The sequence below is a fragment of the Narcine bancroftii genome, chromosome 5, assembly GCF_036971445.1.
Source record: "Narcine bancroftii isolate sNarBan1 chromosome 5, sNarBan1.hap1, whole genome shotgun sequence".
Taxonomy (NCBI): domain Eukaryota; kingdom Metazoa; phylum Chordata; class Chondrichthyes; order Torpediniformes; family Narcinidae; genus Narcine; species Narcine bancroftii.
Window position 1 is genome coordinate 56,094,182 of NC_091473.1, and position 17,072 is coordinate 56,111,253.

Genomic DNA, 17,072 nt, shown 5'->3' on the forward strand with positions numbered 1-17,072 from the left:
GTCTGGCCTCTTTGTTGGTTATCCTTTACTTTCAATGAATGCTTCATGACAGGCTGAGTTTCTTTAGCATACTTTTGTATTGCACCCAATCCAGCATCTGCAGACTTGCTTGTTTAAGGGCTCAGTGTGGCTCTTGAACAGTGGCCAACCTCGCATTTTCAACTCAACAGGCTATGGAAGTTGTGCCAAACTATCACAGTCCTCTGCAATCAAGTTAAAGTATTGCCCTCAATTAACTCTGTTGGTAACCATGTTTAGTTCTCTTCCCATTTTCCTCCATTAGAAACTTGGCTCTGGGATGAGATTCTTTTGAATAATTACCACTTTACTTTTAATACTTAAATCCAGCTGAGTAATGAACTGTCCTGAACAATTTCTGTAGATTGCTCCATTGAGGTGGAAATAAAATTTGTCTGCAGTTCAGGAATTTCACCGAGCCTTCTGTGAAGTGTGTTAGCAGAAGAGGTCTCTGTTTGGAAATACAAGAAAATTGTCAGTGCAGAACTCCACATAAAATTGTCAATGAGGGAAAGGGACTGGAAATCATTGCCACCTCAGTTACTCCATCTTTAATTTGCAGATTCTAATTGATGAATCTCTATGATGGAAAGTTTACCAGTTACCTTAACTTACAAGTTCAGTTTTATTCCATATTTATTTTAAGTCCTTCCATTCTCATCTAAATACTTTACAATTCTTTTTCCTCTAGCTTATCTTTTGAAAGTCGGAACTTCTTAACTCTCTCTTGGCTATCATGCAATTAACCAATAGAGAGTGTCATCTGAATGGTTGTGGTGACTGGTCAACCAATAGGAAATTTAGAGCCAATCAGCTGCAGAGCCAATGAGCTGGGACTGGGTCATGTTACAAACTAACAACCTGATACCCTCTATCAATGACTCCAAAGCCGTAGAATGAGGAACGATAGGCTTTTTACACCTTAGACGTAGCTGCCTCAATTCCAAGAGCTCAACTGAGGACAGGGAGAACAAGGTCGACCTTTATTCCAGGGTCACAAGGGAAGGAGTTACCAGGGAGCAATTCACCAATGGGGGATGGGCCAGCTACCCACTGACAGTCACCTATACAGATAGATATTTGTAGCACCACATTCCCTCCTTCTTTTAAAACAAAACCTTGCCAGGTTAAAGGTTCTAGAGGCTCAGGTGGTTTCCTTTGCCTCTGTGAGTGGCGTAGTTCCACAGGTAGTACAATAGTCAGCTCCATTGCTGGTTGTGTGTCTTGAGGCTGGGGAGGTGAGGCTTGGTTGTATGTAGGGGCAGACATGGTGGTCAGAGCAGCTGGAGCACGGTCCGGGGGTATGGCGTGGTGGGTGGGGGTGGGTCACTGACCTGCACCAGGTCCCTGTCAGGAGCAGTATGGGTGTAGGTCGGACCTGAGTTGAAGGGGGTGGGGAGTGGGTAGGGATCTACGGCACACGCCAGGTCCCGAATGGGGACCGTGTTCTCATGGCCGTCCGGGTACATCACATAGGGTTACTGAAGGTTGACATGCAGGAGATGCACCTCTTCGACCAACGGGTCAGACTTATGACCCCTTGCATCTTACCACAACAGGATGGGTCTCAGAGATGAGAGCCAGGGTGGTGGTGTGGTTCCAGTCACCAACTTCCTGGGGAAGGAAAACATGCGTTCATGTGGGGTTGAGTCGGTAGCGGTGCATAACATAGATCTGATGGCATGGAGTGCTTTCAGCAGGGCTTCCTGCCAATGGAACACTGCCAGGCCTTTTGATTTAAGAGCCAGGAGGACAGCTTTCCAAAATGTGGCATTTTCTCTCTCTACCTGGACATTCCCCCAGCGGTTGTAACTGGTTGTCCTACTTGTGGCAATGCCTCTAGCCAACAGGTACTGCCGCAGTTCGCCACTCATAAAAGAAGACCCCCGATCACTGTGCATGTAATTCAGGTACCCATAGAGGGTAAATGTGCTGCTGGGAGCATTTATAATGGTGGCTGAGGTCATATTGGGACAGGGATGGCAAAAAATCGAACCTGGGCTACTTGTCAATGACGTTCAGGAAATGTATGTTCTTATTGACGAGGGAAGGGACCCCTTGAAATCTTTACTGTTGTTCAAAGGGGCATGTGGCCTTTGAGATGTGACTTGTCAGGCCAGAATAATAGTTGTTTGCACTCTGTGAAGACCCCACATTGTCTCAACGACCTTATATCTTCAATGGAGTAGGGAAGGTTCCATGCTTTCATGAAGTGGAACAATCTCATGACTCTGGGTTGGCAAAGGTCATTGTGGAGGGACTGGAAGTGGCCGAGATGCGTGCTGGCACACATCCCCCGGAATAGGGCATTTGGGGGATTATTGAGCTTGCCCGGCTGGTATAGGATGGAGAGCTCAATTCTCCACCTCAGGATCTTGTCACTTTTGATCTTACTCTGCAATTTGGTATTGAACATGAAAGCAATGGCTCGTTGGTCTGTTAGCAGAGTAAATCTCTTCCCAGCCAGGAACTGATGCCAGTGGTGAACTCCCTCAATGATGGCCTGTGCCATCTCCAACAGAGGAGAGCTGTATCACAGGACTGTGAAGGGGACAGGAAAAAAAAGCTACTGGCCTGCCTGCTTGGATGAGAGTGGCAGCCATCACAAAGTCAGAGGCATTGCTTTCCATCTGGAAATAGGATGGATTTGACCACTGCATGCATCGTGGCTTTGGTGTTGTCTCTCTTGATCTGGATAAAGGCTGCCAGGACTTCTGCCGATAAGGGGAAAGTTGTGGATCTTACCAGGCTTTATTGGCATAATTGGGCACCCATTCGACATAATAGGAGAAGAACCCCAGGCACCTTCTTAGCCCCTTGAGGTTGGGCGGGATAGAGAGTTCCGTAAGGGAATGCTTACGGTCGGGCTCAGTGGGGATGACACCATATGCCATGATGCATTCAAGGAGGGCCAGGTGTGTTGTGGTAAACACACACTTGTCCTTGTTGTAGGTCAAATTGAGGGACTTGGGAGCGTGGAGGAATTTGGGAAGGTCCGCGTCGTGGTCACAGATGGTGACATTATCTAGGTAGGGGAGCATGGCTGTCAGTTTGTGCTTGTCCACCATCCGATCCATTTCTCTCTGAAATATGGAGACGCCATTGGTGACTCTTAAGGGTAACTGGAGGAAGTGATAGAGCCTGCCATTCGCTTTGAATGCGATATACTTGTGGTCTCCTGGGCGAAGGGGAAGTTGGTGCTATGCTGACTTTGTCACTGGTGGAGAACACCCTGTACTGGGTAATCTTAGTGACCATATCGGCGATCCAGGGAAGAGGGTATGCATCTCTTGCATGAATGCGTGAAGCTGTTGAACATTTGGCTATAGTCAATCACCATATGGGGTTTACTTCCACCCCTGATCACCATGACATGGGCTCTCCACGGGCTGAAGCTGTGTACTATGACCCCCTCTGCCAGGAGTCACTGCACCTTGGACTTGATGAATGACCTGTCCTCAGTTCTGTAGCATCTGCTCTTAGTGGCTATGGGCTTACAGTCCAGGGTCAGGTTCAAATAATGATGGTGGGAGTAAGCAGAGGGTAGAGAGACTGCAGGCAGGGTTGGCTGCAGGGGGTGGGGCCCATAAGCTGGGGGTTGTATACAGTTTGGCTCCCCCAAATGCCATCATGACACTTCTGAACTGGCTGTGGAAGTCCAGCCTCGGAAGGATTGGTGCGCAGATCTGAGGCATTAAGAGTAAATGGAAATTGTCACAACGTTCATTTGCAACATAAACAACACAATACAATACCCGCAGATCTCAGCAGATTGGTCCTTTGTGGCCATTGATATCGTGCTGCTTGTTGGTCTGAAGAGGAGAGAGAGCTGTTCGGGTGGATGAAGCTTTCGGTGCTTCCGCTGTCGAACAGGCAGTTAGTTTGTTTCCCATTTCCCTCAATCTCCATCATCAGGTAGGTGACCGGGTGAGGGCTACTTTGATCTTAGATAATGGATGCAGATGTCATTCACGACGGGTAAGATGGCACCCCCCGGGGTGCGTATACGGTTGATCCGTTTGAGGCTAGAAGTGATGTCGTCGCTCCAGGAGGAGGTGGAGTCGTGTTTGATGGCTGACCCCCACCAGGGGTGGACGTGGCACTGCTTGGTAAGGAAGACTTCGACTTACATACTTTCTTGTAGTTTCCGTTCTTCCCGCAACCTGTGCAGGTGACTTCACTCGCCGGGTAGCATTGCCACAGAAGTAAAACTTGGCTGTGCTTTTGATTTTGTGGCTTGGCTGTGGCAGCAGAGGTGGGGTCGGGGCCTCCCTATACGGAGGCAGTCTGTGACGTCATGTCCCAAAATGGCTGCACCCACGTCCCGCACATGGATTCAGCGTTGAGGTGGGCTGAATCTAGAGTACTAACGAGCTGGAGGGCTCTCTGCAATGGTAGCCTGTCTTCCTCTAGCAGTCATTGGCAGATGTAATCGGACCTCACCCCAGCCACACTGGGCATCCCGGATCAGCTCTTCCACATACTGGTCTACCAATACTGGAGCCATCTCATTATGTTAATCACTATATTATCTTTCCATGTACTTGCAACACATTTTCAAGCAACAGACAATGCTAAGCATACAAATGCAATTTGAAATTTATCCAACCCTAAACCCTTTAAAGGAACCATATAACCCATTAAGAAAATAGATGGATCTAATGGTAACTTAATATCATACAATTTTTCCAAAATTAACCTAATTTCTTCCCAAAATGGTTGTACATGAACACAAGACCAAACAGCATGTAAAAAAAAAGTACCAATACATACGCCACATCTAAAACAAGAGTCCGAATTACTAAAACCATATTTTTTTCAATTCTCTGGGGTTAAATACAACTGATGTAAAAAGTTATAATTAACCATTCCATACCGCACATTCGTCAATTTATTAACACCATCATAACACATATCTGCCCAATAATCTAATGGAAAAACAAAAACTAAATCATTTTTCCATTTAAGCTTAGACTTGTCCCCTTCTGGTTTATCCATATTATCTTGTAACACTTGGTACATAACTGAAATATAAAGCTTTTTTGGAATAGAAGAAATCAAAGATTCGAATTCCGTCAATACAGGTAAAATCATCTCTCTACCATACATACCTTTCACCAAAGCTCGAAATTGATAATAAATGAACAAAGGATTTTCAGCAATATCAAAACTCTCTTTCAATTGATTAAAAGAAAGAAACTGTCCTTCTACAAAACAATCCTGTCACATCTTTATACCTTTAGAATCCCAACTCTTTAAATGATTATTAAACATTGAAAAAGGAATAAGCTGATTATTGTATAAGGGGGTTAAGATTGACAATTTACCTTTTGATCCTAAAATCTTATTTTCCTTTGTCCATATCTTTAATAAATATTCCTGCAAAAAATTTATATTCCATCGAAATATAAATCGATGCCTTTCAATTTCAGAAATACAAGCCATCTCAACCTTAGCCCAACTCGGGGGTTGGTCCAAATCCATCAGCCTACTAATAAACTTCAGCTGGGCTGCTTCATAATAATTTTGAAAATGGGATAATTGAAGCTCTCCTAACGCATACTTTCAGTTAAGTTTATATAACGCTACTTGTAGTGTAGTTGAAGTAGCAAAAACGATGTGGTCAAACAATAATCATGGCTTTTATTAGCAGAAACTCATGGTACAATAATGAAAAACAATAGGTGCATATACAATTATATCCAAAGGGAGTGTCCTTAACAGTAGAGATAATGCACAGCCAATGTTAGTACAGCAAGGCTCGCCAGAGGGGAGACAGGCAGCTTGGCAGACATTCACCACAGTCTCCCCCTGGCAGAAGAAGGGTTAAAATCAAAAGGACAGCTGCTAGGAAAGACTGAAGCAAGCAATACATGGATACCATGTTTGGCCTTGAGAATACTGCAACAGCCAAAAGACACCAGAATCTAGCAAGCAAGTGGAATATAATGAAATGTTTTATGAATATGTCAGCCTATCAGGTTGTTTACAAATTCTAGTGCTTCGTCTCAAAACAGGTGGCTGCTTTGCAACCTTGGGAACTGGTACAGGTCCTGAGTCTGTCGTATGGGAAGGACTGACTTCTGGACCCGCTCCAGAATCACCAGCGTGAGGCAGTGGAGCCTCAGCAGGGCCATCTGAAAGCTTACTAGGGGTCACAGGCTGGGTGAGGGGTGAGTCCAATCTCTCAGGCTCGCGAGGAAGGGGCGAACCAGGCGAGGGCAGATCTCTTAGGGGTACAGTGTCAGTACTCTCGTCTGGGAATTTAACATGAGCGTAGTTGGGGTTGGTATCCAGTAGCTGAACTGGTTGGACTTGGGGGTCTGTTTTACGCGCCCAAGCATGGCTCTTCAGCAGCACGGTTCCAGGCTCAGATAAACAGGCTGGCCAGTCCATCACAGTTCCTGATTTCCTAGGAAAGGTAAAGAAACGTTCATGAGGTGTTTGATTTATTGCAGTACACAATAAAAACCGAATAGAATGTAGTGCCTCAGGCAGCACCTCCTACCACCGGGTAACAGGGTAACCATGTGTATTTAAAGCAAGATTAACAGTCTTCCAGACTGTAGCATTAGTCCTTTCAACCTGCCCATTGCCCTGCGGGTTGTAGCTCGTGGTACGGCTGGTGGCAATTCCCTTTCATAGCAGGGCTCGCCGCAGTTCAGCGCTCATGAATGCTGAGCCTCTATCACTATGAATGTAATTGGGAAAACCAAAAATGCTGAAAATTCTGTCAAGTGACTTAATGACAGACGCTGATGAGACATCAGGGCATTGCAAAGGGAAAACTGGAATATTCATCAATTACAGTAAGGAAATATAAAATTTTGTTATTGGAAGGTAACGGTCCTTTAAAATCTAAGCTAATCCTCTCAAAAGATCGGGTTGACTTGATGAGAGTGACCTCTGGAGCTTTGAAGTATTGCGGTTTGCATTTTGCGCAAACAGGACAGCTTTTAGTCAATTTCCTGACTTCTTCCAGAGAGGAAGGAAGGTTATTAGCCCTTATGCAGTAGAAGAATCTCGTGATTCCTGGGTGGCAGAGTCTGCTATGGATTCTTTTAGCCCCTCCAACTGAGCACCAGCAGCAGATCGTGACAATGCGTCAGAGGGATCATTTAACCTGCCCGGTCTGTACTGGATTTCATAATTATAAGTTGAGAGTTCTATTCGCCAGCGTGCCATCTTATCGTTCTTGATTTTACTTTTGTGTTTAGTACTGAACATGTAGGTTACAGATTTCTGATCAGTGACAAGAGTAAATTTTCTGCTGGCTAGAAAGTGTCTCCAGTAGCAAACAACTTCAATTTTGGTAGTGTTCCACCAAAATTTAACACTACACTGTTCATCTGAGATTGAATATCTAACCCCAGTACCACAGGGACGCAGAGCTCCGGCATAATAAATAGTCACACATCAGCCAGGCGATGTTCTTGCAAATTTAAAGTAACTTTACACTTGTCCCGTACAGTTTTTGTAAGTTCACTACAAACCATCAATATCTTTCGGTTCGCTGGATATCTCCGCAAATTTAAGGCTCTGGCAACTCTCTTGTGGATGTAGCTGTCAGCAATCCCTGAGTCTATTAGACAATCAAGAGTCTCACCATTCAGCTCCCCCTTCATGGTCGACTGTTCCAGTCCGTAACATCCCCCAAGCTTTGGAGTCAATTGGGCTATCACAGGGGATCTCACCTTGCCATCACTTGAAGTCGATTCAGCCTGCTCATCTGAAGATTCCCCTTTTTCCCAGTTGTCTTCCATTCCTGCAGCTCCAGGATGCATTTTCTTGGTGCTTCTCTTCTTCTTCTTCTTATCAGTGGGAGTACTTTTCACCTTACACGCTTTAGCAAAGTGGCTGAGTTTCCCACAATATCTGCAGGTAGCAAATCGAACCAGGCACTTCTATCTGGGGTGCCAGCTCTTATCACAGAAGTAGCATTTTTCAGGAGTTTGCCCTTTTCTTTCCTTCAGGGTTCCAGCACTCCTAGATGTTTCCTTTTCGGTTTCTAGCATTTCACTGGACCGCATGGCACTTCTCAGTGTTTTGGCTAGAGTGACTGCCCGGTCGTAGGTTAAGGGCTCCATCTCCAGCCACCTCTGTCAGATGTAACTGGAGTCAATCCCGTTGACTAAAGCATCCAGCTTCAAAGTATTGCGGTGTTGTTGCACATTGACTGCCCTGACATAACATTCGTTTGCCAGTGAGTCAAGGGCCAGTGCATTGGCAGCATCACTTTCCCCGGGTTTCTGGCGTCTAGTCAGCAACTTGTGTTGAGCAAACACCACATTCTGCGGTGCTGCATGATAAGCAGTCAGACGTTCCTGGACTATAGCCAGAGTGGTAGCTCCTTACGTAACAGCGAAAGGGACCTCACCTAGTAGAGAGTTCAGGTGACCCCACTGTATTGCCTCATCGACCACGTTGTTTCGAGCCATGTAGTAATTGAAAAAAGCAATCCAGTGGTTGAAAATTTCTCTGGCCATTGGGGCAGACTTGTCGATTATCAGCTACTCTGGTTTGAGTGCTGCATCCATTTTTGCTAATTAAATTGAAGTGCCAGTTGATGAAGTAGACAATAATCATGACTTTTATTTGCAGAAACTCATGGTACAATAATGTTATATCCAAGGGGAGTGTCCTTAACAGTAGAGATAATGCACAGCCAATATTAGTACAGCAAGGCTCGCCAGAGGGGAGACGGGCAGCTTGGCAGACATTCACCGCAGAAGCCCACCTAATGCATACTTCCAGATAAGTTGATATAATGCTTGCCGTGGTAATTTACCTTTTCATAAAAATTCTCTCACAGCTTTATTTAGATCCTGAAAAAATTCCCTTTGAAAGAGAGCACAGTATTGATTGAAATAAATATTGACCATGGGGAAAAATATTCATCTTAATACAATTAACTCGAACAATTAAAGTTAACAGAAGATCTTTCCACTTAATTAAATCTATTTTAAACTTTTTAAATAAAGGAACATAATTTAACTTGTATAATGATTGATACACAGTATTTACAATTATTCCTAAATATCTAATTTTATCAGACCATTTCAATTTTATAATTTTTTATACTCTAAATAATCTCCTTCTCCAACTAGCAAAATTTCACTCTTGACCCAATTAACTTTATATCCAGATAATGTTCCATATTGTAATAAACATTCCAGCATGTGTAGCAATGACTGTTCTTGATTTGCTAAATATATCAAAACGTCACCTGCAAATAAATTAATCTTGTATTCTTCATCAATAACTCTCATCACTCGTATCTGTTCATTCTGTCTTATTGTTTGATCTAACGGTTCAATAGCCAGTGCAAACAGGGCTGGTGACAATGGACAACCTTGTTGAGTTGAATGTGTCAATTTAAACGATCATGAGATTTGACCATTTGTCACCACCCTAGCAATTGGGTTCGTATATAAAGCTATAACCCAACCAATAAAAAAGGGCCAAATTTAAACTTCTCCAATACCTTAAATAAAAAATCCCATTCGACCCTATCAAAGGCTTTTTTCACGTCAATCAATTGAAGAATATTATCTGATGCATTTCTATTTTTGATAAAACCTGTTTGATCAACATGTATCAATTTAGGGAAATACTTGGCTAACACTTTTGCTATAATTTTGTAATCTATATTCAATAAAGAAATAGGTCTATACGAAGACACTTTCAACGGGTCTCTATCTTTTTTCGAGATTACAGTAATTAAAGCACTAGAGAAAGATTCTGGTAATTCATGCTCTTCAGTCACTTGTTGTAATACCTCCTCAAACGCAGAAGCTAAATCTTCATAAAAGGTTTTATAAAATTCCACCAAAAATCCATCATCACCTGGTGACTTCCCATTTGGCATCTCCAACATAGCCGCCTTATTCTCAAATTTTGTGAACGGAACTTCCGGATCCATAACATCCTCCTCTTCTAATGCTGGTAACAATAACTTAGATAAATAAGAATCAATAGAACCACTATCCTGTTTCCCCTCAGAAGTATATAATTTTTTTATAAAATGAATAAAACTGATCATTAATTTCCTGAGGTTTAAAGGTAACTGTTGAATTCTTTTTTACAGCATTAATGGTCCGTGAAACCTGTTCCATCTTTAACTGCCATGCAAGTACTTTATGTGCCCCCTCACCCAACTCATAATAAAGCTGCTTAGATCGATTAATTAAACGTTCAAATTGATAAGTCTGCAATTTCAAATTAGCCAAAGCCAGTTTTTTATCTTCTGTCACTTCTTTCTGAAATTCCTTCTCCAATTCATCAATTTTCTTTAATAAGTCTAAGCTTTTCTTGAATATTAAAATCAAGTTGAACGTAATAAGGAAAAAATGGAGAAAGTGGAAGATTCTTTTTTTTAACATTAGCAGCCATTATGACCCACTAATGTTCCCAAAATTTAAAAAAAAACAACTTTTAATCACTTTTATAAACTTTAAAAACGGGTACTTAAGAAACTGGCTGAGGAAGGGTGGGATTGCACGTCTGCCCTCTATGCCATCTTGCACGCCCCCGCCCCCCACCCCTCCGGCAGGTGCATACTTCACTTGAAAGTGGTGACTCCAATAGTCATGGTGGTGCAGATGATGTTTGATAACCTTGTCTTCATCGGTCAGGGCATTGATGAGTTGTTATAGGACGACTGTGCAAGACATCGGTGAAACCACACAGATGATTGTATGCGGTTCCTGTCACCTGGCTATGTGAAGAATATAATGAAGGAGAAAATTATGCAGAAAAGATTCACAGGATGTTACTTGGATTTGAGAGATTGAACAAGCTGAGGCTTTTTTCCTCTGGAGTGCAGGAGGCTGAGGCTTTTTTTCTCTGGAGTGCAGGAGGCTGAGGAGTGACTTTATAGAGGTTGAGAAAATCACGAGTGGCAGAGATAAGGTAAATAGTCATGGTCTTTTTCCCAGGATAATAGAGTCCAAAACTAAAAGGCATAGATTTAAAGCAGGAGAGGAAAGATTTAAAAGGGATCTTTGTGACATTGGCTTCACATAGAGGGTGATAGGTGTATGGAACAGGATGCCAGAAAGATGGCAGAGGTTGGTACAATGTCAAAGTTTAAACCCCATTTGGGCAAGTATGGGGATAGGAAAGGTTTGAGGGATATGGGCTAAAAACAGTCAAAAGGGATCAGATCAGGTGAGAAACTCAACTGCATGGGCAAATTGGCCAAAAGCCCCGTTTCTGTGCTATATAACTCCAACTCTGATGCATTGATTTCTGTTTACAATTGGGTTCCAGGGAACTTGCTTATTTTCCTTGGAATGAATTATGTCACTGATTGTTCCTGGGATATTGTAACTGTGCCTTTTATTGCTTCCAGTCACTGCTTTCATTATAGCCTTGTTTTGTCTTTCCCCCCACAGCTGTTCAAAGCATTTTCAGAATTATATTTCAAAGGAGATCTTTACACTGGTTAGTAAATTTTTAACTTCCTTCATACTTCACTCCCATTACGATGCATATGATCAGTTTGCATGTTGCTCATTCACCTTGTTTCCTTTCAGATTTTTGAGCAGCTCATCAGAAGTCAAATCTATTCACGCATCCCCATTTGTTGACAGCAAGGATTGCCAGATTACACAGTGCTGGAGCATTGATTTGATCCCATGAACAGCTGAGCTCTGTTACTCTCCACCTGTTGTCTCCAGCCCGTAAAGTGGGTGTGGTGGAGAGAGGCCCTAGACTACACTGAATTTGCTGCCTTTAGGAAGCATCAGTGGAGCTCTGGCATTTGATAGCTCGTAGAGTTATGGCAGCTTCCCAGCTGGAACTGGGGATTCCTTGCATCTTCCTCTTTGGTCACAGCTAACCAGGTAGAGGTGCCAAGAACCCGAGGATAGATTGAAGCAGGCAATTCTAAGGTGGCCTTGCAGGCACGAGCAGCCAGCCTCTTCAATGGCTTCAACCTCACTACATGTAAGGCATCAGTATCCTTCAATATAAGGGGCTGAATCCAACTATATCACATCAGTGCACACAATCTGGACACTGTCACTTCATCCCCAAGAATGGAAAGGTTACATGGGTAATTGTGATCACAACTTCTCATGGTCCATCTCTGCTCTATCCATTTGATATGACAGGTGAAAAAAATGCCTTGAATGCAAGTTCTAAATGTTTAGCTTATACAGGAATAGGTGAAGACTGGACAGCAAATAGATAAGTGATAATGGGTTAACCAGATCACCAAGACCACACTGCCCATTGCCAACCTATTTACATCACTGTGACACCAATCTCATTTTATTCCCATCATTTCACTTCAGATTTTACTGCACACTTAAGTTAATTGTTCTCTAAATTAACCTATCAACCTGCACAGCTTAGGTAGTAGGAGGAAACCAGTGCATTCTCAGGGTGTAGGTGCAAATTCCACACAGACAGAACACAAGGTCAGGAAACTGAGGCACTGGCTGTGCCACTCCACTACCCAAATAGTGTAATTTAAATGGCCATCCTTCTGCATGTACCCTCCTAATTATCCAATCTTCAACAAGAATAAGGAGAAGAGGAAGAAGAAAGTTGAAGCTTGGACATTCCCTACAACAGACATTTTGAAGATGCATGTTAACTGGATCAGGAACCCAATGGCTTGGAGATAATAACTTTAGTGGTTAATCCAGTGGATCTCAATCATTTTCTTTCCACTCACATATCATAAATAATCCCTTAATAACCACTGTGCGCCAATGGTATCCTATTGAGAGATATACCAATCTAGCAATTGCCTACCTCAAAACCATGTCCTATTCAAATTCCTGGTCTGCTCTTGTTATTGAGCCCAGGACACTAACATTTCCCAAACTCTGATCTGTGTCTGATTCCCCACAGGTTCTGAATACAGTGTGGTAAAACTGCGCCGTAGTATCATTGATTACCTGGAGAAAAATGAACAAAACGAGTGGCCCCCAGCGTGTCCCCCTTTGGAACCAGTCAGGTATGCACACACTGCATTAAACTAGTGCAATTATTTTTACCAAGGATGTACAATAACTTCACACCTCATTAGGGTAGTCTTAGCCTCCCCCCTCTCCCACTTCTTCATTGAGCAGATTCTCAACCTGTTTCCCACAAGCAATGTCCTCATTCCTCTATCTGATCTTATTTTCACCTTGTATCCTAGAATTGCACTCACTTTAAGTCAAAGGAGCAATTGTGGGGTCAAAAATGTAACTATGGGCACTCACCTGGGACCAAGCTTTGTAGGGGGTATGGAGTGGTCTTTGATTTAGTCCTGCAGACCTACACTTTCCACTCTTTTGTGATCACAATTTCTCACGGTCCATCTCTGACTCCTCCCTCCCTTTCCTGAATTTCTCTGCTTCCATCTCAAGAGATAGGTGAACAATTAATCTCCTGTAGTGGCACTATGGCGGCATTACAACTCCCAGGAGAGATCAACCTGGGCACGTGACGTCAGTGCGTGATAATATTAGTGTGCGATTCTGGCTTTTAAAAGGTTGCACAAGTGATGAAGGGTAAATCCATTTGATTCACTCTAGAAACGCTTTGTGTGGTTATTTCGTCATGTTCTCTGCGATGCCAGTGGCCACACACCACCATTTTTTTTAAAAATTGCAGCTTTCCAGCATCTTTATTTATTTATCGATCTAGCAAGCTATGTATTTATTTATTTATTTTCACAGGTGAGTCATCTTTGCAGCAGATGTATACAAATGTGTGTGCTCTCTTAGTTAATGAAACACTGTTGTGGGAAAACCTATACAATGATATTCTAAGATGCGCTATGAGAAGCAATTGAGGCACCAGAGCATCAAATGTGGAAATGAGGAAAGAGTTAAGAGAATCTGAGGGGATTAAATGTTACTTGAGGTTAGGGATATATCTTTCAGAATGCTCTTGTATCAGGGTGGGTAAAGTTATTCTATGATTTGTTCTGATAGCAATCCTTCCTGCCCTCTGAACCAAAGAAATATTGGTGGTATGGGAAGTGGCTCTTCTGTTTTTCAGAAAATCGCTGACCAAAATTAGTTTCAATCTGTTATTGTCATATTGACATTCTGGTTTGAGAAGTGAGGGTCAGCTGCAGAACTCTGAAAGGCCTACTCTTGTCTGGGCTTTCAAGATGTTAAATGGTTTTGCTGAAGGAAAAAGCAGAGGTCGATGTCTTAATAAATGGCAGTCACCTCTTGAGGGTCAGAGGTCAGCCATGGTGTTACCATTGTGTCACATGTTAGAAATCCATCTAAGACATGTTGGTCTTTTTCCAAAAGATGAGAAGCTGGAAGGGCTCAGCAGGTCAGGCAGCATCCTTGGAGAGAAGTCAACCGTTGACCTTTTTGTGTAGGGACTGGGATGGGAAAGGGTGACATCAAGCATTAAAAATATGGGAGTGGATGAGGGTTGGGTGTGGGAGGAGCCAACAGATCAAAAGATACTGGCCAAAAGCAGGTCAGAGAGGTGGAGAGACACGTCGGGGAGAGCCCACTACAGTTAAAGGTGGGGGGGGGGGGTGGGGAAGAGAGAGAATTTGAGTGACTGGGAGTGAATCGAACCTGGTCACAGAGAGCAACTGAAAGTGAATGGGAAGGAGCAGTGTGAGTGAATTTCATGGAACTCCCTTCAGAGAGAGGAGGAATACGTCCTCAAAGTAGGCACACCTTGAGAATTTACACCAGAGAAATACAGAACTACAGATGATGGAATCTCTGTCTTCTTGCTCAGCCACGGTATGACCATTGTGTCACATGTTAGAAATCCAGTGATGAAATGTAAGTCTTTTTCCAAACAATGAGAAGCTGAAAGGGCTCAGTAGGTCAGGCACCACACATGGAGAGAAATGGACAGTTGACATGATTTGCAGACAAGAAGCATTGCAACATATGAGTTCTTGTGTTTACCTGTCTACAACATTTAATTCCCTTCTCCATTCCCACCCAAATATACCTGTCTTCTGCCTCATCTAATGTCAGGGTAAGGCCAAATGTAAACTTGAGGAACAGCGTATCATATTGTTCCTGAGAAGTCTACCATCCAATGATACGTATGTTGTTTTTGCCAGGTTGGAATAACCCCCACCATCCAGTTCCATTTTCTATCTGTCCTTTATCTCTCATGTATTTGCTTTTCTTGCCAACTCTCTCCTCCACATGCCCAGTAATACCTGTTTCTCTATCTTCAACCTTCTTTTGTTTTGTATTCTTATCACCTCGTGGCCCCATCTCTCCACTCCTTTTATCTCATCCTCCGCTCAAAAAATGGCCCTTCCCAGAATTTAGTAAATTTCTATGCATGGATGTTGCCTAATCCACTGAGTGGCTCCTGCTTCTCAATGTTTTCTTAATGTTATTGCAGCCTTCATTTAATTCAAACCATTCTCAATGCAGTGAGAAATTACTCACTTCTATTTTTCCTTCCCACAAATACAGCATGGCAGAGGTTCAGAACTTCTTTACTTCCAATGATGTTCATTATCTGGCACTCATCTTTGAAGAGGACAACTCATACATAGGACAAGAGGTAAGATGTGTTCCTTTGCCTTTCAAATGCTGCCTATATTTCCTCTGGCAAAACTTTCGGCTGATTTAATCTTATTCATAGGTGACCAACTAATATCATGTAATGTGACATCACAATATTGAATAGTGCAGTTAAACTCTAGGAGCATTTATAAAGCAGAAGAGTAGCAGGAAGTGCACCATACCATGAGTTAAACACCATCTCAGTTCTAGGGTGCAGGTCTGAATCAAAGACTGCACTTCATATCCCACAAGAAGACAGGCATTGCTTGGGATAAGGTGAGTGTCCACAGTTACACCTTTGACCAGGAAAGTAGAGGAATTGAAGGATTCAAGGTGAGAACAATTTCAGCCAGGGAAATGGGAGGAACAGGTTGAAAAACTAAATATTACACGATGGAATATGGAAATGCAGAGTTGCATTCCCCGGAGAAAATCACGTACAGTTTAAGGAAGAAATATGACGCATTCGTTAGAGCGTGGCATCCCTATTTGAAACTCATAGGTTTACAGACATAATTTCACCCCTTCGGAATAAAGGAAATGAAGTAACCCGTCCCAATCGGGAAAGAATAGTGAACAAAGAAGTGGGGCGTTGGTTTTTTTTTTGTCCCTTACTCTTTTTTTAATTAAGTACCAGGGTTTTTTCGGCTTTTCTTCAGTTTTTTTGCAAGGGTCGTTGACCTCACTGGTATTTTTGTGGTGTATTTGTATCATTATACATATTTATTCTTGGCTCTATTGGGGCATGGGGGTGGGGGGTCATGGTAGAGAGGGGAAAAATGGGCTCAGTATGTTTATGCATAAGTGTTGTAAGAAAATGAATTGTCTGAATTTATGTGTCTTTGAAAATCAAAAATAAAAAATGATGGACCCTCAGACCGGCCTGATGTGGGATAAAGGTGTGAAGTGACTGTCCATCCACGGTAAAGATAAAGCTGTCAGGTCTAGGCCCTTCGTAGAAACCCCAATGGATTTCAGGAAGGAGGCTTCCTTCACTGTGAGTGATTAGTCTGATTAACAGAATTCTACTGAGGATTTTGCCAGTAATTCCACTGTGATTATCACAGACTAGACAATCCTGTTCCCCTTGTATGTGTGTGTAATTCAGGCATCCTTGAGGTCCTTGTTCCACAAAACATGAAATAGCACTGTCAGTTTCTCAATCAATGGTGGGTCCCTTTCTTTGCAGGTATCTCCTCTTGGAGCTTTTCCATGTGAGAATTATTACACTGACCTCAATCTCCACCAGGTCTGGTGGTTCAGCAACGGTGGGGTTTGTGGCATGTGACCTACTGTCTCATCACTATAATGAATTTGATAGAAAATCACAAGTTATCCACCAAGATCCTCTTATTAGAATTAAGGGCATGTGGCCAAGTACAAAACCCAGATTTGACATTTCACTCCCGAGGAATGAGCTGATGCAGTTGAGCGGGTTTGCCATGTGAGCAAGGATTAGTAGAAGGCAATTAAGAATGAGCCTGGTCTCCATGTGACTTCAGAGGGTCCATGCTTTCAGGACTGCACTGCAGAATCAGA

At 42.9% G+C, this 17,072-nt stretch overlaps 1 protein-coding gene across 1 annotated transcript in view; it reads left to right on the top strand.

Annotated features, from left to right (window-relative positions):
• Positions 1 to 17,072, top strand: part of qsox1 (quiescin Q6 sulfhydryl oxidase 1) — a 151,318-nt gene that overhangs the window by 57,051 nt on the left and 77,195 nt on the right. Inside the window, exons 3-5 of the mRNA XM_069937480.1 lie at positions 11,415 to 11,463; positions 12,883 to 12,988; positions 15,441 to 15,531. Of these exons, the coding sequence (XP_069793581.1) occupies positions 11,415 to 11,463; positions 12,883 to 12,988; positions 15,441 to 15,531 (246 nt within the window). The remainder of the gene's footprint in view (positions 1 to 11,414; positions 11,464 to 12,882; positions 12,989 to 15,440; positions 15,532 to 17,072) is intronic.